Raw genomic sequence first — 18,835 nt, forward strand, 5'->3', positions numbered from 1 at the left:
CATTCCCTAACGTTGGCCCCTTGGCACCATCTCAACGCACAGTGACTCCCAGCATATGATCTCGCCAGATGGTTTACCAAGATGCTTGAGCTTCTGCAAATTCACCACCTTCACTGTCACGTTCTCTCTCTCTTCACCCATCTCCTCCTTCCTCCTCTTCCCACCGTGTCCTTCTGCCGTCACAACACTCAACTGTTGTAGAGGCCATGCGACTTGTGGTTGTCAATCTGGAATCATGAATACGACTCAAAATTGAGTCTGCATCAGTTAAAATGGTAGATATGAGAAGCTTATCAAAACGTCTATGTTCATGATCTGATCAAAGATCTTCAGATTGATTGAGCAGTATAAAAACAAAATAGAAGTTCCTTAAAAATCGCTGTTTGCACCTCCTTACAGCAAGATGTCTTGGATCCTGGGTGATCTCTACGGCGTGCTAAGTAGGGTGGCTGTACATCCTAGTTTGCCTGGGAGAGTCCTGGAGTTTGTCATTCTAATGCAGTCATTAGTAAGGTTCTCTTTCACTCTCAAAAGTAATGCAGTTGGGATGTTAAATTATGGGGTCGCCCCAGGTACAGGACCTCCCTCCCTTCTAAGACTGACATGCTGCCTTCTGAGCAAGGCAAAGTTTTCTGGCCTTCCCTTGTGGTTCCAAAAGATAGTTCACAAAACAAAAATTTCCAGTATTAAACTCAGCTGGACATTACAGAATTCCTCCTCCAAGCCACAGAAGACAGTGCTGGGATTTCAGACACCTCTTCTCAGCTTGACATCTGATGCCAGAAATTCAAGTGTTTAGAAATAAGGGAAGGGCCCGCTTCTTTGTATAAACCCCTAGGGAAGGCAATTTAAATCTTTGAGACCATGTTCAATGTCACAATGCCCCGGCTCGGTGTTCGGTCAGAGGCTTGTGACCTCAGGACTTGGTCATCTTGTCGGGGCCAATGCCCAGGCTGTTTTTATTCCTTTCACCTGATACAGAAGTGACTTTAAAAATCCTCAATTTTCTCTCTTAAGATCGGACTCACGGTCTCTTTGTCACCTGGCTCAGTTTCAAGAGCAATCTTTGAAATGGAGGTCAGAATAACCACAGCTGGATGATGCTGGTTTCCAGTTCTTTCCTTGGCTGGTGGACTGGACGCAGCTGTACTCTACTCTGAACGTGAATCCTGGACGATTAGGATAAGGCATTTAGCCAAAGACAGAAAGATGAAACAAAATGCTTCCTTAATTTACCGGTCTCCTGCATTACCACTGACAAAAATACTTATATTCCAAACAGTGTCTGGGCTAGAAAATCAATTCAGTCAACAAACAGTCAGCCAACACGTCCACTGCTATAGTTTTTCCATTAAAGATGGGACGCCTGGGTGGCTCAGTTGGTTAAGCGGCTGCCTTCAGCTCAGGTCATGATCCCAGGGTCCTGGGATCGAGCCCCGCGTTGGGCTGGCTCCCTGCTCGGCGGGAAGCCTGCTTCTCCCTCCCCCACTCCCCCGGCTTGTGTTCCCTCTCTCGCTATCTCCCTCTCTGTCAAATAAATAAAATAAATCTAAAAAAAAAAAAAAAAAAGATTAGGCTCTTTAGAATAAGTACACTTCAGAAAAATCTTCAAGACTTCTACATCTTCTATAATTTTTAAGTGTTATTTATTTTGTTTTATTTTATTTTTTTAAAGATTTTATTTATTTGAGAGAGAGAGAGACAGACAGAGAGAGAACACAAGCAAGGGGAGGGGAGAGGGAGAAGCAGGCTTCCCGCTGAGCAGGGAGCTCGATGCGGGGCTCGATCCCAGGACCCCGGGATCATGACCTGAGCCGAAGGCAGACGCTTAACCATCTGAGGCACGCAGGCACCCCTTAAGTGTTATTTATTTCTCATCCACGTGATAGGGTTGTGTACTTGGTCTGATCCAGTACGGTACCCAAGCTCAATAAGAAATTTAAAAGACTGATAAATTTCACTCTTGTGGGTTCCACTCTTGTCATCCTAATGGTTTCACATTTTATTTATGGTCAGATCAGCTAATGTCATTTCATTTAATCCAATTTAATTCATCACAAAAGAAATACTTAATATTTTCTAGCTTAAAAAATATATGAACTATAGGGGCGCCTGGATGGCTCAGCCGTTGAAGCATCCAACTCTTGATTTCGGCTCAGGTCATGATCTCAGCGTCATGAGATTGAGCCCTGCATTGGGCTCCATGCTGGGTGTGGAGCCTGATTAAGATTCTCTCTTTCTCCCTCTCCTTCTGCACCTTCCCCCTGCTCGCTCTCTCTCAAAAAAAAAAAGATATATATATATATACAAACTATACTGCAGCAAGTGGTGAAAAAAAATTTTTAAGAATGAAACGAATTTTTAGAAGGCTGAAATACAGCGAAAAGAGCATGTGGTACAATAAAAACAACTCGCCCATAGTGACTCTCAGAGCTGGCTGTGTAGCCAGCAGCCAGCAGCACTGAGTTGGAGGCGGCTGACCCCAGCCCCAGCCCCAGCCCCGGGGGGCAACACAGTCAGAAAGCACGAACTGCGTCCTTCAAGGTCACCGCCAGGGCCTGGCTGTCTCTGTACAGAGTTCATAACTTAGAGCATACTCAAGCCAGAGAGAATTCTCTGCTTGGCAAGCACAGCTTCTCAACGGGTCCTTGCAAAAGTTCACATGCGCTCAACTGCATGAGGTTGAGGCAGAGGCAAGATCATCTGGCTGTTCACGTCAACGTCCGCCTTTTCTCCTCTAAGTTGGTTCCCGGAAAACACAGAGCGGAAAACAGAAAAAGTCATTGCTATTTACTGCTACTTGCTGGACTCCGTGCTACGCACTTTTATATTAATGCTAACTTTCTCAACAACCTGGGGGAACTAGGTGTGCAAACCCCCATCTGCTGGACTCTAAAACACAGGCTCTTCCCTTATGCGGACATTTCCTGAGCATCTCTAAGTGATATACCACCTGCGGGAGACGAATGTAAAAAAATCACATAAGAATTGAAAACCAAAATCTGGTCCCTGTTCTTGAAAAGGACAAGGTCTGGTCAACGTTCTTTTTAGACAAACGCAACCAAGAAACTCACACTGATTCTGAGTGTGCTCCCCACCTCCCCATCCCATGTCGAGCAGCTCCTCAAGCAGCCTGGGAGCATCAAGGTGGCAGGTACTCTGCACGCCCCCTGTGTTCTCCTCACAGGGGCTGGCCCCACGAATGTCCCTCGGATGCCGGATGAACAAAAGAGCAGAGCCCGAACCCACCAGGCCCACTGCTATGGCTCTGAGAAGCTCCCAGATACACTTTTGCCTTCAACCTAAAATGTGTCTGAGTGGGTGGGAACTCTCTCCTTGCTCCTGAGAAGTGTCAGCAGGATTCGGTCTATCACATAGAGAGGCGATGTAGCCCGTTGTTCAAAAGCACGAGCTTCAGGACTCGACTGTCTGGGTGGGAAACCTGGGCCACCTGCTCATCAGCTTTGTGATCTGGAGCAAGTTGCGCAACCTCACTGGGCCTCGGGTTCCTCGTCTGTAAAAGGGCAATGGCTCATTTAATACATCCTATCAAGTACTCAGAACAGTGCCCGCCCCACAACAAACATTATTCATATAAACAGTAATGACCACTGCCACCAAAGTGGGGGAAAAGTCTTTTGAAATGCTCAGCTGCCTCCCTGCTCCTGTCTAGTCCTCACGAACAATATCCTGCGTAGGACATGTGCACCACCCCAGAGCTGCTGCTGACTGGGGTTGAGGACCACATAGTCTGAAGCCTGGTTCTGTCACTTACGAGTGGTGGGACCCCGGGCAAGCCTGTGGAGTGGGGACACTAGCACCCACCTCCGGATGTCAGTGGGGTTCAGGCGAAGCAGCTCATGCACATGCTCAGTGTGCCCTGGCCCTCGTCAGTCAGTGTGAGCTACATGGGAACTGCTGTCATGCAGGATTTTCCTTAATGACTTCATCCTTCAAAGGCAGCATGAAGGACTCTAAGTCACAAGAATGTGAAATTCTTCTGTTTGCGAGAGATCTGTTTTTCACAATTTCTAATCACATCAGCCAAGACGTCCAATGGCAAGGGACTGGTGCTTATGTGGTCTGTGGAACAGTCAGTCTGATATGTGGGGAAAGGTCCTCTACGATGTTCTTGGAGAGATCTGAGGGGGGTTGTGTAACAGGAAAAGAAGAATGGAAGGCTTCCTGTTAACACCCTCTGTAGTTTTCCTCTGGTCAAGATCAGTCTCCAATCGCCATAAAGAGGTGTCCGTGGTGACTTGATGGCCCACCATCTGCTCAAGACCAGCGTGGCTTGCACAAGGGAAGGCTCTTATGACCATCAGGGGCATGGGTTGGAGACGTGGTTTGCCAAGATCACCTTACAGACAGTCATTTCACGGCCCTCACCTCCGTCCCCAGTCAGCACCGATGCAGCGAGCACCTTCTAGGGGCTGAGCAGTTTTCTGGGCACAAACACCACTGGCTCCCATGGAATGGACTCGGGGAGACCGGGGATTAGAGAATGGGGGGTGAGGGCAGGGGACAAGGACCTTCCAAGAAGGTGACATCTTAGCTGAGACCCGAACGACAAGAAGAAGCTAAGTCAAGACCAGAGAAGAGCCGTCCAGACAGAGCTGGGGCAGACCTATGGTCGGCAGCCCTCAGGCTGGTGCCTGGTGTCGGCGGACGCGCTGCATGTCCTGGGAACCAGAGCCCCCTTAATGTCACATCCGGTCCTCCCACACGGACGAGGCCGACGTGGTTGGGGGTCTATGAAAAGTGAAGGGAAGGAGATTCAGAAGAGGCTTAAGATGGCTCTGCTTTCTTTTACCTTTTCCACTGAAAAATAGAGGAAGGGAAGAAAGAGGGAGGGACAGTAATACTAAAAATAATAACAAAATAAAAGAGGCTTAAGAAACCTATCCCCCAACTGCAACGTATGGAACTGATTTGGATCCTGAATCCAGTACAAAGAAAGAAGTCAGTTGGGGAAACTGAACTGCTATTAAGGAATGCTGGAGTCTCAGGTGTGATGGTGGCATTGTGCTTATGTTCTTTTATGAGCTGAACCGTGTCCTCCCCAATTCGTACGTCGAAGTCCTAGCCCCGGCTGCCTCAGAATATGAATGTATTTGGAGAAAGGGCCTTTAGAGAAATAATTAAGTTAAAACAGGGTCATTAGGGTTGAGCCCTAATCCAACCTGACTGGTGTCTTTGTAAGAAGAGGAGAGTAGGACACAGACAGAGGGAGACACACACACACACACACGGATGCACAAGACAAGAAGACAGTCACCTACAAGCCTGGGAGAGAAGCTCAGAAGAAACCAAGCCTGCCCACACCTTGAACTTGAACTCCCGGCCTCCGGAACTGTGAGAAGATAAATGTCTGTAGTTTGGGCCACCCAGATGGTGGTATTTTGTGAGGGCAGTCCTAGCGAACTAAAACAGTTTACAAAGAGTCTGCGTAGCTTAGCATCATACACTAAAATAGTCACAGATGGAAGGAAGGGCTCTCTGGGACAAGCTCCAAAATAATCTTCGAAAGGGAAGGAAAGGGCAGGAAGGGGGTTGTGGATGAAACGAGATTGGCCATAAATTGAGTAACTGTTGAGGCTGAATGGTGCTCATTTTACTATTCTCTCTACTTTTGTATATTTTGAACATTTCTCTAACAGGAAGGTTTTTTTAAAAACTGAAGAGGAAACGTATCTTCTAGGTCATCCGCCTTTCTGGAAAACTACTGGAGTACAACAAACTATAGGCATTTACTTCTAAAATTCGAAACAAACTGTTAACAACAAATGAAAGGAAAGAGTTAACTGACTTTGAAAACCTTGGGGGCTGAGCTCTCCCTGGACGGGCTGACTTCGCCCCGTGGATTCTCCTTGTTGGGATTCAGCTCACCAGCCCCGACATACCACACTCTTAAGAGGCAGCTATGTACGCCGTCCTCCCCCGGAGCCCACTCCCTTTGGTTTAGGAGCTCCAACCCATGGGACCCTGAAGACCCAGTTCAAATGCTGTTCCTGGAAGAATCCTTCCTTCCGCAACACCACTGCTTCCCTACAGAGACAGGCTGGTTTCCCTCTGCTGCGGCCTCACCCATCACCCTGTGGTGTGATGATTTACTGATGGAATGTATCTTATTTATCTGGGCTGCAGAGAGCACGGCTAATCCCTCGCTCGCATGAACAGATCTTCAAGTATTTGAAGAATAAACTGAACATTTAATGGATGGCTACTATATGTGAGGCGCTCAGCTACCTGCTAAGGCCTTAGTAACCCACGTTTAATTGTACAGTTGTAACCCCCATTTGGGGCTGTTGAAGAATCTGGAACTGAGGTTAAGTCAGCGGCAGGGCGGGGGCAGGGACCGTCTCTGTGCCACACCGAGCCTACTCTTCTCTGCTCCTTCAGCCAATCCCCCGGCTTGTGTGTGAATGTTTCCCAATCTAGTGTCCCTTCCTCACGGCCCCTAGCACGGCACTCCTGGGGGCAGGGGACCTGGACCACACACACCCAGCGCTTCTACTAGCTCTGAGATGATCCTGGACCCTGGAGCAGCCAGATCCAGGCCCTCCTCTTAGCTCTCCTGCTTACTGGCCCTATGTGTTGCCCCAATTACTTAACCTCTCTGTGCCTCTGTGTGCCTTTTCATCACAATTTCACTAAGTGTCCCACTGGTTGCTGTGCAGATTAAAGGGATTATGTCTGTGTAAGACATCAGCACTGGGTTGGGCACACGTTAAGTGCCCTCGGTGGCATTTCTTGTCTTGTTTTTGGCAGATGGTGCAGTTAGATAGCACTCCCAAGTCTGTCTCTGCCTGGGGTCCCGAGTGAGGCCAAGCCATGCCTCCCTATCCTCAACTTGTGCAGACGGATTTTTATATACAAGTGTGGGACCTTATAATCATTCCCCATTGTTTTCATTTTTGTAAGATTCTGCCTGTTTCTGCCTTTTGGATCCGATCCGTCTCCCACATGCTCACTCTTCTCCTTTTCCTGAGTTGTCTGTACGTCTGGATCTTCAGGCCACCAACCACACTGTTGAACAGAAGAGTGTGTAACATGGTGTCTTTAGTCGTGGGAGTGAGTGTGGAGAAGCAGTAGGGTGCAGGACAGCCTGCCTGGTACGAGCAGGTGCCCCCGCTCACGCTCCCCTACCCGCACCCTACACATCACCGGTAGCAGCATAAAGCGCAACAACCTTGCTGGAGGACAATCTGACAATATGGACAAATAGGCATACCAAATGTCGACTCTGAAATTCTAGTCCTGGAAATTCGGCCCAAGGTAGTCATTAAAGAGAAAAACAAATTCTAGGCGAAAGATATTTATAGCATCATTATTTAAAATGCTGAAAAACTGTAAATAAGCTAAATGGACTACAAAGAGGAATGGTTAGATAAACAATAACAGAGTAGTAACAGCAACGCGGCCCGTAAAAAGATTAAATGTAGTGACTACGCACCTTTATGTTAGTGAATATAAGATTATTTAAATTAAGTCACCATAGATATACACACTCTGACTGCATCTAAATAAAAACTATGTACACACAGATGAAGGAATGGGAAGATAAACAAATAGGAAATTATAGTTATGGTGAGATTGTAGATGCAATTTTCAGTTGTTTCCCATTAAAACGCACCGTAATTTATTTGGTTATAAGCAACCCCAGTGTTTGTGCGTATTCAAACACATATTTTATGTATTTATTATTTATGTGTGCATCTATAATATGAAGGGAGATTTAAATAAGAATCAAGGACGGGCAATCTGGAAGACAGAGCCTTCGCCAATGCGGGACTTCAATTAAAGGCAAGAAGCATCTGTCTCAAGATGAGATCCAGTTCCTCTCTTCAAGGAACTTGGAATTCAATGAGTTGTTGATGTGCCAGACTCCCTTCCCACGGCCACACGTGTGTCTCATCACAACCCTTGCCAGCCAGTCACAAGAGTCCTGAGGAATGGGCGTCAGGATCGCTCAGTGGTGCAGGGCATGGGCTATGGGGCTCCTGGCCCTGCTCTGACACCTACCTACCAGCAGGGGGCCCCGGGGGAAGCCCTGCCCCTGTGATTTTCACACTCTGTGTCCAGGAGGCAGGATGAGCTGGGGGTAGCTCCGGGGCCCATCGGAAAGGCTGATGTGAAGCATGGCATCATAAACGCCCAGTACACCCTGGCTGCTGGTATAACCACGTGCCCCACTGCCTCTCCAGATGGGCGTAAATTCTGAACTCAGAAAGGTAAAGCAGGACAGAAGTAACAGCACACTTGTGGCGAGAACAGTCAGGGGGACTCCACTTGGCCGTGCCGGTACTTACCGTAGGTGAACATGCGCGGTGAGGTCAGCTCAATGTTGGGCAAGGCGCCCAGGTGGTTGAGCACGGCGCACCGGTAGCCGTTTTTCTGGGCATAGTCGACGAAGGTGCGGATGTACTGCTTCTCGCTGTGATTGGCAATTCCAGGGCAGATGACCATGGTAACGTCATCTACAGGGTGAAGAAAGAGAGCCCAACATAGCCGATGAGTAGTGATGATAAATGGCCACGATGACACGTCACTGGCTTAGAAAACAGTAGGAGGGAACCTGACATACATCTTTTTACTCAATTCTCTGGGAAGAAGCATCTTTCCCTTCTGGCTGGAGTTGTCCCGATCAGTGCCTCTCAAACTATTTATGCTGAAGGGTCAGTTGTTAAAATTTCCGATCATGGACAGATAATTTTGAAAAATGCGATAAAAATTAATTACTCGAAAGATGAAATGAAAACAATTTAAATCTCAATTTTTTATTATTAGATTCAGCAGATACAAAATTACCCGGCCACACTGCTGTACAAGTTTCCAAACCTTACTTTTAATTTCTGTATGAATGACAGGATGCATGAGCAGAAAAATAAAAAGTAGTGTTTGCACAGACTTCTTTGATCAAGCAATTTTACTTCCAGGTATGTGTCTACAGATACATCTGTACATAAGCAGAGCAAGCTACGTACAGTACAGGTGATAATGGCAAAAGAATGAACACAAGCTAAGTGCCCAGAAACAGAGGTCTGGCTAAATAAATTATTGCACATCCAAGTGATGAAATGTTATGTAGCCCTTAAAAATAATGAGAGACATCTTTACATGTACTGATAGGATGAGCTCTCCAACATGTATTAAGTGGAAAAAAAGCAAGGTGCAGAAAAGGGTTATGATATGCTGCCATTTGCATGGAGGGAAAAAAAACATCTATGTTTAGAAATGCATCCACTAGCTCTGGAAACATACACGAGAAACCTAACAGTGGGTACCACTGGGGAAGAGCATGGGTGGGGAGTAGGAGTGGAAGAGAGACTTATACTTTCTCTGTATTACCTTTTTTTTTAAATATTTTATTTTATTTATTTGACAGGGAGAGACAACAGTGACAGAGGGAACACAAGCAGGGGGAGTGGGAGAGGGAGAAGCAGGCTTCCCGCTGAGCAGGGAGCCCGATGCGGAGCTCGATCCCAGGACTCCGGGACCATGACCTGAGCTGAAGGCAGAGGCCTAACGACTGAGCCACCCAGGCGCTCCTTCTCTGTATTATCTTAAAGGTACCTTTTGAATTTTTTATCATGACCATGAATTACCTACTGAGGGAGTGGCAGGTACTCTGAAGGACTAACGCAGGAAGGTATGATGGATTTATTGGGAAGGGAGCACTAGCGAGGGGAGGCAGGGGCCGTCCCTCTGAGGAGGTGACATCTGAGTTGAGACCCGAACGACAGGAGGAAGCAGCCATACAGAGGTGGGGGGATGAGTGTTCCAGACAAAGGAAATATCAACTAAACCTTTGTCACCAGCTCGTCAGCAGTGCTGGTTACTGTAAAGAATTGGAAGGTACAACAGGTTTACTGGAATTTCCTCCCAAGTAGTTACCGAGCTCCTATAAAAACCAAGGTGCCTTGGGATGCCTGGGTGGCTCAGTTGGTTGGGCGTCTGGCTCTTGATTTTGGCTCCGGTCATGATCTCAGGGTCGTGAGATAGAGCCCCTCATCGGGCTCCACGCTCAGCGGGGAGTCTGCTCAGGATTCACTCTCTTCCTCTGCCCCTCCCCCACCCCTTGTGCATGTATGCTCTCTCTCTGAATAAATAGATGAAATCTTTACCAAAAAAAGCACAACCCCCCCCAAACCTAGGTGCCTTGCACACTACAGAACGGAGCAGACATGTCCTCCTCTACTAGGAGTGGCAGTCAGAGGCAGGTGCCATCCTAAGTCCACTCGCTCGTGAGTCCTCACTGCGAAGCTCTTTATCACGGCTGCTTACTATATAGGCTGGACAGAGCAATGCCGAGTTCCAGCAGCGGCAGCGATCGGAGTGGTTTCTGACAGACAGGTATCCCAGAGCCCTGCATAAATGGACCCGAATGTGTCTTTTTGTCCGCGGCAACCGACGCAGAGGGTGCCTGAGAGCCTCCGCTATCTGCTATTGCCCAACAGACAAGACCACCCGCTCCCGTATCTCTGAGCTTTAGTTTCTTCATCGGCAGAGTCGGGACAATAAGGTCCCGACCTCTCAGGCTTGCTGGAAGGCTTAACTGAGGTAACAGTATCTATAAAGCTCTTAGATGAGTCTGGCTTCTATTGCTGTCATCAAACCAGAGGCCTGGTCCTGAGGGGCCTGGGCTCCACGTTCTCCCTTGTCCCCTTACACTGAGCTTCTGTATTTCTGAGAGGACTAACAGTTGCATCCAGCATTGCTGTCTGAGGGGCCCAACGTGGTGACTGGCAAGCACGTGACAGCGCGGATCCTTGCGGGCTGCCCCTGAGACAGGTACCGCGGTGGGCTTCCTCCCGGCCCCCGGGTGTGATGTGGACTCGGTGGCACGAGCACGTACACCATGCTCCCTCACTGCCCAGTGTCCCCTTTCCAGGTGATGGCCCCACCGTATTCCTGCGCTAGCTCACCTCCAACACAGTGCTCCGCCAAGGGCTCGAAGAGGTCGAAGGTCGAAGTGGCTCCGTCGGACATGGTGATGAACTTGCGGTGCCCGTAGGGGTGTGGCGACCTCACCCTTCCCATCTTCCCATACAAGGCGGTTTGGATGTGTCCACTTTTCCCCCAGATCAATGGTGGAATGTATCTAAGAAAGCAAGAGAGGAGAGCTCAATTTCCACCACCCTCCTTGAACAATGCATGGAAACATTTTCGAGCAAACATCTTTCAACCTACTTGAGGTCTTTTCCTGACAAGTTCTGCATGCGAAGCGTAGATATGGGATTTTCTTTACCTTACATCCATGCCATGATTGGCCTCCTTTCCCCATTTACTAATACAGCCTGTATCAGATTAGCTTTAGAAATCACTGGAACATGCTTATACAGACAGGATTTCAAATTTACAGTGTTAAGTAATTCAATATGAGTTATTTCTGTAATGTAGATGAAAAAGAAAGCAACTAATACATTTTGAACACATGCTACGTGACAGAGTTAGCCTCATTATCAAATGAGCTAATGTATATAAAACAGTTAGCACACTGCCTACACTCAGTAAATGCTCACTTCTTTGCCTTCCCCTGACAAGACCGGCCCCAGCTACACTGGTTACCCTGTTAACCAAACCTGCTGCTCTCCCAAGAGCCTGTCAGTGCCTTGGGTGGGTGTTGCGGGGTGCACTCTACGCTCTGGAGAACGTGCTGGAAGGGCAGAGCAGTGTAAATATTTGTTGGGCTAAATGAAGGGTAAAGGCTTGTTAGCCTAAGCAAGTCATGACGCCACCCTAACAACCATCTTTCGTGAAAACACGGAGTGACTCTGGTCCCCGGGAGTCAATGCAAAAATCCCAAACTAGTTAATTACTGGGAAAACAAGGTACTCTGTTAGAACTAAGAAATGATTATAGTTCACAACCACAGCACAGGATGATCCCATTTCCTGAAACTGCCACTGTTTTCTCTTGCCCAGCTTTGAGCCCAGGCCTGGTGGTTGGCCAGGATTTGTGTTCTATGTAAACTAGAGTCATAGAACATAAAATATGGTAATGACATCCGTCCTTCATCTCTGTATTCTAGCACAGTGGTGAGCACTTTTTTAAACATTTATTTTGAGAGAGAGAGAGAGCAGGGGGAGGGGCAGAGGGAGAGGGAGAAGCGGACTCCCTGCCGAGTGGGGAGCCCGACGTGGGGCTCGATCCCAGGACCCTGAGATCGTGACCTGAGCCGAAACCAAGAGTCAGAGGCTTAAGTGACTGAGCCACCCAGGTGCCCCGTGGTGAGCATTTTCTTAAGGGTTTACCTTAACCTATTTCCCAATTCATGCCTATCATTTCTATCATACCAGTTGATCCTAAAAACCCTCCTTAAATTAAACCAGATTTACTTTTTTTTTTTTTTTAACTAATTCAGGAAGTCTCCACAAATTTAAGAGAAGTTAAGCTATCACCTTAAACAAGCCAATTCCCAGGCAAACTTCCTCGGTGAGGGTGGGGAGGAGAGGAAAGATTATTTTAAGACCTTACGACATGAAGCCACTTGCCAGCATGACACCACAGGTACAAATCTTCGTGCCAAGGCGACGGCATTTGGGAGGCAGAGAGAAGCGTTTATAAGAGATGAGTGGATTATGACAGCAACAAAAAGCAAGCCTATAAAAATAACATCAATTGGACAACTCAGTATTACACAAGATTTAGCTACAGCATTTATAAAGGGTTTCAGACAATAAATTATGCATAGGGGGAGAGAAGTGATCCAAGAAACCAAATTCCTGGTTGCTCCTGGAGGAAAATTCAAAGATAATTTTGTTTATAATATAAATTAAAAATAGAAATGTGCCGAGGTTAAACAGGACAGAAGAAATATGAATTAAATTTCATATATGTATCTTCTGATCTTGTTTAGAATACAATATAATGTCAGAAAATGACAAAAGAACAAAATAAAATCTTCTCTTGGCTAGTCCCAGATTTCCCATGTAATGATGACACGTGTGGTCATCCTGATACTGCCCCCGTGATTCAGGGTCATGTCACCTCTCTGAGGTGGCCTCCAGCCTCTACTCTCCGGCCTCCGCCTGCCCATGGAGGGAAAACAAAACACGTGAGCCCGGCCATCCCCCTCCACAGCACGGGTCCTAAGTTGGCCTAGGAAGCCCTCCATGCCCTTCCTGCTTACATCTTTCTGTGTAAGTTCCGATAAACCTGAGCCACTGGCCCGTCCCCACTCCAAAGAGGCACGCCTCCTACTGCGCTATTTTTATCCCAAGAGCCTTTGCTCAAGCTGTTGCTTCTGCCTGGAATACTCTCCTCTTCTCCTTGCACACCCAATTTTTCTGCTCCCCAGCTACTATCTGTTTTTCAAGACTCCCTTCCAATCAGGCTGCTGGGGGAGCTGCCCCTTCGCTGTGCTCCCCCCCCCCCCCCCCCGGCAAAGCACCCTGTGCATAGCTCCGTCCTGGCATCCAGAGGGCCTGATTGATATGAGGGCTCTTTTCAAGCACATTCCTCCCCACCACCTGCAGGAGCCAGGCTTGTCCATCTTTGCGTCTATCCCCGGGGTGCTCCATACACTGAGCATGAAGGGAGGACGGCTGGATGAACAGACAGCAGACCCACATAGTAGATCTGAGAAGGCACAGAAAAAATAACATGCACCCTAACAATATGAGTTGGACTATAGCACGATTGGTGTTTGGTTACTGTCCTCTTTCCAGGCCACCCAGCACCATTCTCAGAGAAAATCCTGAGGCGTGCGTGTGTCTGTGCGCATGGGTCCGTGTGCGTGTGCACATGTGTGCGTGAGAACACGTGACTGCCTCAGGATCACTTGGGGACTTTCTCACTTCAGTGTGAGGTCAGTTGTGCACAGTGGGCGTTTCCCAATCCACCTACTGATAAAACGCCATTTTCAGTGAACTTCACAATAACACGACACCAGAGTTTACCAAATTGAATTTTTAGACAGCATTTACTGGGGCGAAGTTTTGCTGTGTGTTTTCATTTGTTTATATAAGTTATCCACAGGTCACACGAAAAAATTAAAACACGAAAAACCAGAATGGGTATAACTGGTTACATGGTTTGGGTCAAGGAGGAAATACGGACCAAAACAATAGAATATTTTGAAATTTGTATAAACATATAAGCACTTAAGAGATGCTGGCATCGGCTTTACTCTGGGTCTGGCCCTTCAGAGAGAAGCCTAGCAGCTTCTGCCTTTACCTCCTTGGGAACCTGGCGCCATGCTCTAAAGGAGCCGGGGCTTGCCTACCCGGTGACGAGAGGCATCCCCTAGGGGGCTAGAGACACAGAACTGAGCGCTGTGTGCGTTTTAAATTCCCAGCACCATCAAACTGTCTTCCAAAACAGATGGACCAATTTACATTTGCAACACTTTTGCACGGAAGTACCTGTCTTCCTCACCTTCATCAGTAATTAGCACTGTCAATCTTTCACATTTTGGCCATCATGATGGGCAAAAAAATGGGCATTTAACTTCAATTTGTGTTTCTTAAGATGGACCCAATCTGTGGAAAACAAGTTTCTTATTTGAATTTGCATCTTCCCAATTCATATGTTTACTGGGCATTCCTATTTTTCTTATGTAAACTGTTGTACCCTTTGTCCATTTTCCTGTTATATATATATATATTTTTTTTATTTTTTTAAAGATTTTTTTTTATTTATTTGAAGAGAGAGACACAGCGAGAGAGGGAACACAAGCAGGCAGAGCGGGAGAGGGAGAAGCAGGCTCCCCGCTGAGCAGGGACCCCGATGCGGGGCTCGATCCCAGGACCCTGGGATCATGACCTGAGCCGAAGGCAGACGCCTAACGACTGAGCCACCCAGGCGCCCCTTTCCTGTTATATTGTTTATCTTCTTCCAATTGATTCATAGGTACTGTTCTTATCACCCCCTACACCGTGTCATTTTCTATTATATGTTGCAAAGACTTTCTCCCAGTTTATCGTATATTTTAATTTTATATTATATAACTTTCATATTTTGTGGTTAAATTTGTTAGTGTTTTTTTTTTTTTTTAAGTAATCTCTCTACCCAGCAAGGGGCTCAAACTCACGACCCTGAGATCAAGTCACACGCTCCTCCGACTGAACCAGGCTGGTGCCCCAAATTTGTTAGGTTTTTCTATTAAAACCTTTGTGTTTTACATTTTGTTTTAAAAAGAGCTATTCTTGGGGCACCTGGGTGGCTCAGATCGTTAACCGTCTGCCTTCGGCTCAGGTCATGATCCCAGGGTCCTGGGATCGAGCCCCACGTCGGGCTCCTGACTCAGCGGGGAGTCTGCTTCTTCCTCTCCCTCTCCCTCTGCCTCTCCTACTGCTCATGCTCTCTCTCTCTCTGTATCTCTGTGTCTCAAATGAATAAATAAAATCTTTAAAAAAATAAATAAAAATAAAAAGAGCTATTCTAGCACCCCTTTTTAAATATATTCCCCAGTATTTTCTTCTATTATGCCTATAGTTTTAAAAAAATGTATTACCCTTAAATCTGCTTATTTTTGTAAATGATGCAAAGTAAAGACAGTTCATTTTTTCCTGACAGTTAGCTAATTAACTATACCATAAATGGTTCATCCTTTCCCTACTGATTTTAACTGTCATCTTTAATATATACCAAGTTCCCAATTAAACATTTAGATATTTTTCTATATTTTCTTTTCTGATTCATTGATCTATTTCTCTATTCTTGTGCCAATATGACTCTGGCTTAATTAATACAACTTTCTGGACTATTTCGAGTATTGACAGTGCAGGCCTGTACTTTTCCTTTTCAAAATTTTCTTGGCAGATTTTCGGCATTTTATTTTCCAGATGAACTACAGGATTAGCTTGTTCCATGAAAATTTCGGGATTTCTAATTGTTAACGCACCAAACTTATATATGACCTTGGGGAAAACTGACATCTTTACAGTTTTTACTTGTCCCATTAAAAGACATGCTGTATCTCTCTATTATTCAGGCATTTATGTCCTACAGTAAAACTTTATAGCTTGCTTCACATTGCAATACTGTTTTTACTATATGAATTTGCATGCATTTCTACATTTTTTAAAAAAGCTATTCTTAGAGTTAGCATCTGGGCATGTTTTACTCCGAGCTCCCTGAAAGGAGAGGCGATATCTTGTGTACTAACACTTAGGCTAGGCTGTCCAATGTTGTGCTGTGGCCAGTGATTAATAAATGCTTGTTATAAATAAACGATTGTTACGAAGAAAGAAGCTAGACCACAACAAAATCTAGAGGCCGGCATGTCCTGATCTTCTGAACCTATCTGTAGGCAACACCTGGCTATACTAACAGAACTGCCCAATGGGAAAGCCCACAAGGGAAAATCGGGAACCCGCCTCCCACCCATGTCCCTCCATGTACACACACACACACAGCGTTCGGGCACATGGAGTTCACATCAGCAAGGACAGATGGTTGCTGGGCTGTTTACAAAAGAGCTGGAAAAAAAAAAAAGTTGACTACTGCTTATCTTTGCCCTCAATCTGTGAGTGACCAATCAATTCTTTCCTATGGGACCCAGGTTCTTTGGTTGACATCAAATGACTTTATAGCAATCAGATCCAGTTAGCTGTCATTCCCTCTGATTCTCTCCAGCAGCCCTCTAGCAAACTGGCAGAGGGCTGGCACCCATATGTCATCTGAGACTGTGCCCCCCGCCCCCTCTCCCCGCATGCAGGTCCCTTTCCGTGAACCAGATGCTCAGCAGCAGCTACTCCTTGGCTAAAATTTTATGTTTGTTTCAGACAAGATACTAGGGTTAAAGTAACACAATCCGGGGCGCCTGGGTGGCTCAGTTGGTTAAGCGACTGCCTTCGGCTCAGGTCATGATCCTGGAGTCCCGGGATTGAGTCCCACATCGGGCTCCCTGCTCAGCGTGGAGTCTGCTTCTCCCTCTGACCCTCCTCCCTCTCATGCTCTCTGTCTCTCATTCTCTCTCTCGCAAATAAATAAAATCTTAAAAAAAAAAAAAATTGCTAAAGTAACATAATCCGACCCCAACTAACTTAAGAAGGGACTATGCTGGGGTGCTCACCAAATGGACAAGAGGCTGGAGGACCAGGCTTGAAGCGGGTAAGCTCTAGGAAAGAAACTGGGGCTGCTGTATGAATGTGCTGTTTACACACTCAGCAGCACCCCCAGGAGGCATGCTCCAGGAGTGGGGTGTCTCAAAGAAGGGAATTGGGGGGGGCGGGGCACCTTGATTTATTAGCTGCATGCAATAGGAGAGAAGGACTTCCCCAAGAGGAAATTTGTGTGCCCTTGGAGAGGAAGAATGGATGCTGGGCAGCCAGAAAGTGACACATGCTTCCCACAGGTTTTGGGCTAGACTTGTCTTTGCTTCAAGAGGCTGCTTTCGTGCCCCTGATATCCCACAGCCCTCTTCAAACCATCATGTTCCCATCTAATTCCTCCAAAGTCTCTTCTTTCGGTCCTTGTTCCCAACGTTGGTCCCAACTCAGCATTTCCCATAATTCCCAAATTTACTTTGAAGCATCTGCTTCCCCTATAACACAGTGGAGATCAGAAATGGGCACCTCACTTGCTCAAGTGCTCTTTTCTCGCACATACCCATCTTTCTGAAAGCAAACTTACAAGAGTTTGTGCTGTTTTCTTCAAAGGAGAAATCTAGAAAAGTAGAGTTTTTATGACTCCTGGTCAATGATCTCTGCTGTCTTAAAGTAGCACATTTTGTGCGACCCATCACTTTGCCCCACTATTTTTTGGAGGTAAAATTCACAAAACATGAAATTAACCATTTTAAAGCTCCCAATTCCCTGGCATTTGGTACATTCACAATACTGCACAATCATCGCCTCTGTCTGGTTCCAGAACATTTCTTCGCTCCCAAAGGAGACCTCATAGGTGTTAAGCAGTCACTCCTCATTCTCCCCTCCCTACCGCCCCTGGCAACCACTCATCTGCTTCCTGTTTTATGGAATTACATATTCTGGATATTTTACATAAATGGAATCATTGAATATGTGACTTTTGTCTCGTGAGTTTTCACTTAGCATAAAGTTTTTGAGGTTCATCCATGTCCTAACATGGACCAGCACTTCATTCCTTTCTATGGCTGAATAATATTTCATCATATGCATACACCAACCACTTTTTCTGTATCCATTCATTAGCTGATGGATATTGGGTTGTTTCCACCTGTTGGCTATTGTGAACAGTGCTGCTGTGCACATTTGTATACAAGTTTTTGTTTGAATACCTGTTTTCAGTTCTTTAGGGTATATCTAGGAGCAGAATTTCTGGGTCATATGGTCATTCTATGCTTCACTTTTTGTGCAACCTCCAAACTTTTTTCCATAGTGGCTGCACAATTTTACATTCCCACCAGCAATACATGAGGGTTCCAGTCTTCCCACATCCTCACCAACCTTTGTTATTTTTCTGTTATTTTTTTTTTAATTGTTATAGCCATCCGAGCGATATTGAACATCCCTACTACTTTGACTCAAGGCCATTTCCTTCCACTCTGTCTCTACTTCCATCTCTACTTTTAATATTTATCACAATTTAAAAAATGAATTTGTTGATAAATAAATACACATAACCAGTCTTGTTCACTTCACAATGGCTATTGTCAGTAGAAAGGATTGAATCGGAATAAAATTGGCAATAGTCAAAACTGCATGTGGTATAATTTAGCACTGTCTAAAAATTGACAAAAGAATCCAGTCTTCAAAAAAATATTAGAATCCAGTTTTCGTAAAAGCATTTAGACTTGCAAAATTTAACCTAGAGAATGGGACTTGGGAATAACAGCCATGAGAGAACTTGCTACAGCAGAAGCTTTGGCCAGTAGCTTATAAGATGGACAAAAAACCGATTCCAA

The 18,835-nt window shown here is 46.1% G+C and overlaps 1 protein-coding gene across 2 annotated transcripts in view; it reads right to left on the bottom strand.

Moving 5' to 3' along the window:
- Positions 1-18,835, bottom strand: part of ABHD2 (abhydrolase domain containing 2, acylglycerol lipase) — a 97,159-nt gene that overhangs the window by 27,248 nt on the left and 51,076 nt on the right. For both annotated transcript variants that reach the window (XM_032391837.1, XM_032391838.1), the window contains 2 exons: positions 10,929-11,104; positions 8,313-8,480 (listed from right to left, as the gene is read on the bottom strand). In XM_032391837.1, coding sequence (XP_032247728.1) covers positions 8,313-8,480; positions 10,929-11,104 — 344 coding nt within the window. The remainder of the gene's footprint in view (positions 1-8,312; positions 8,481-10,928; positions 11,105-18,835) is intronic.

Source organism: Phoca vitulina, unplaced genomic scaffold, assembly GCF_004348235.1.
Source record: "Phoca vitulina isolate PV1807 unplaced genomic scaffold, GSC_HSeal_1.0 scaffold65, whole genome shotgun sequence".
Taxonomy (NCBI): Eukaryota; Metazoa; Chordata; class Mammalia; order Carnivora; family Phocidae; genus Phoca; species Phoca vitulina.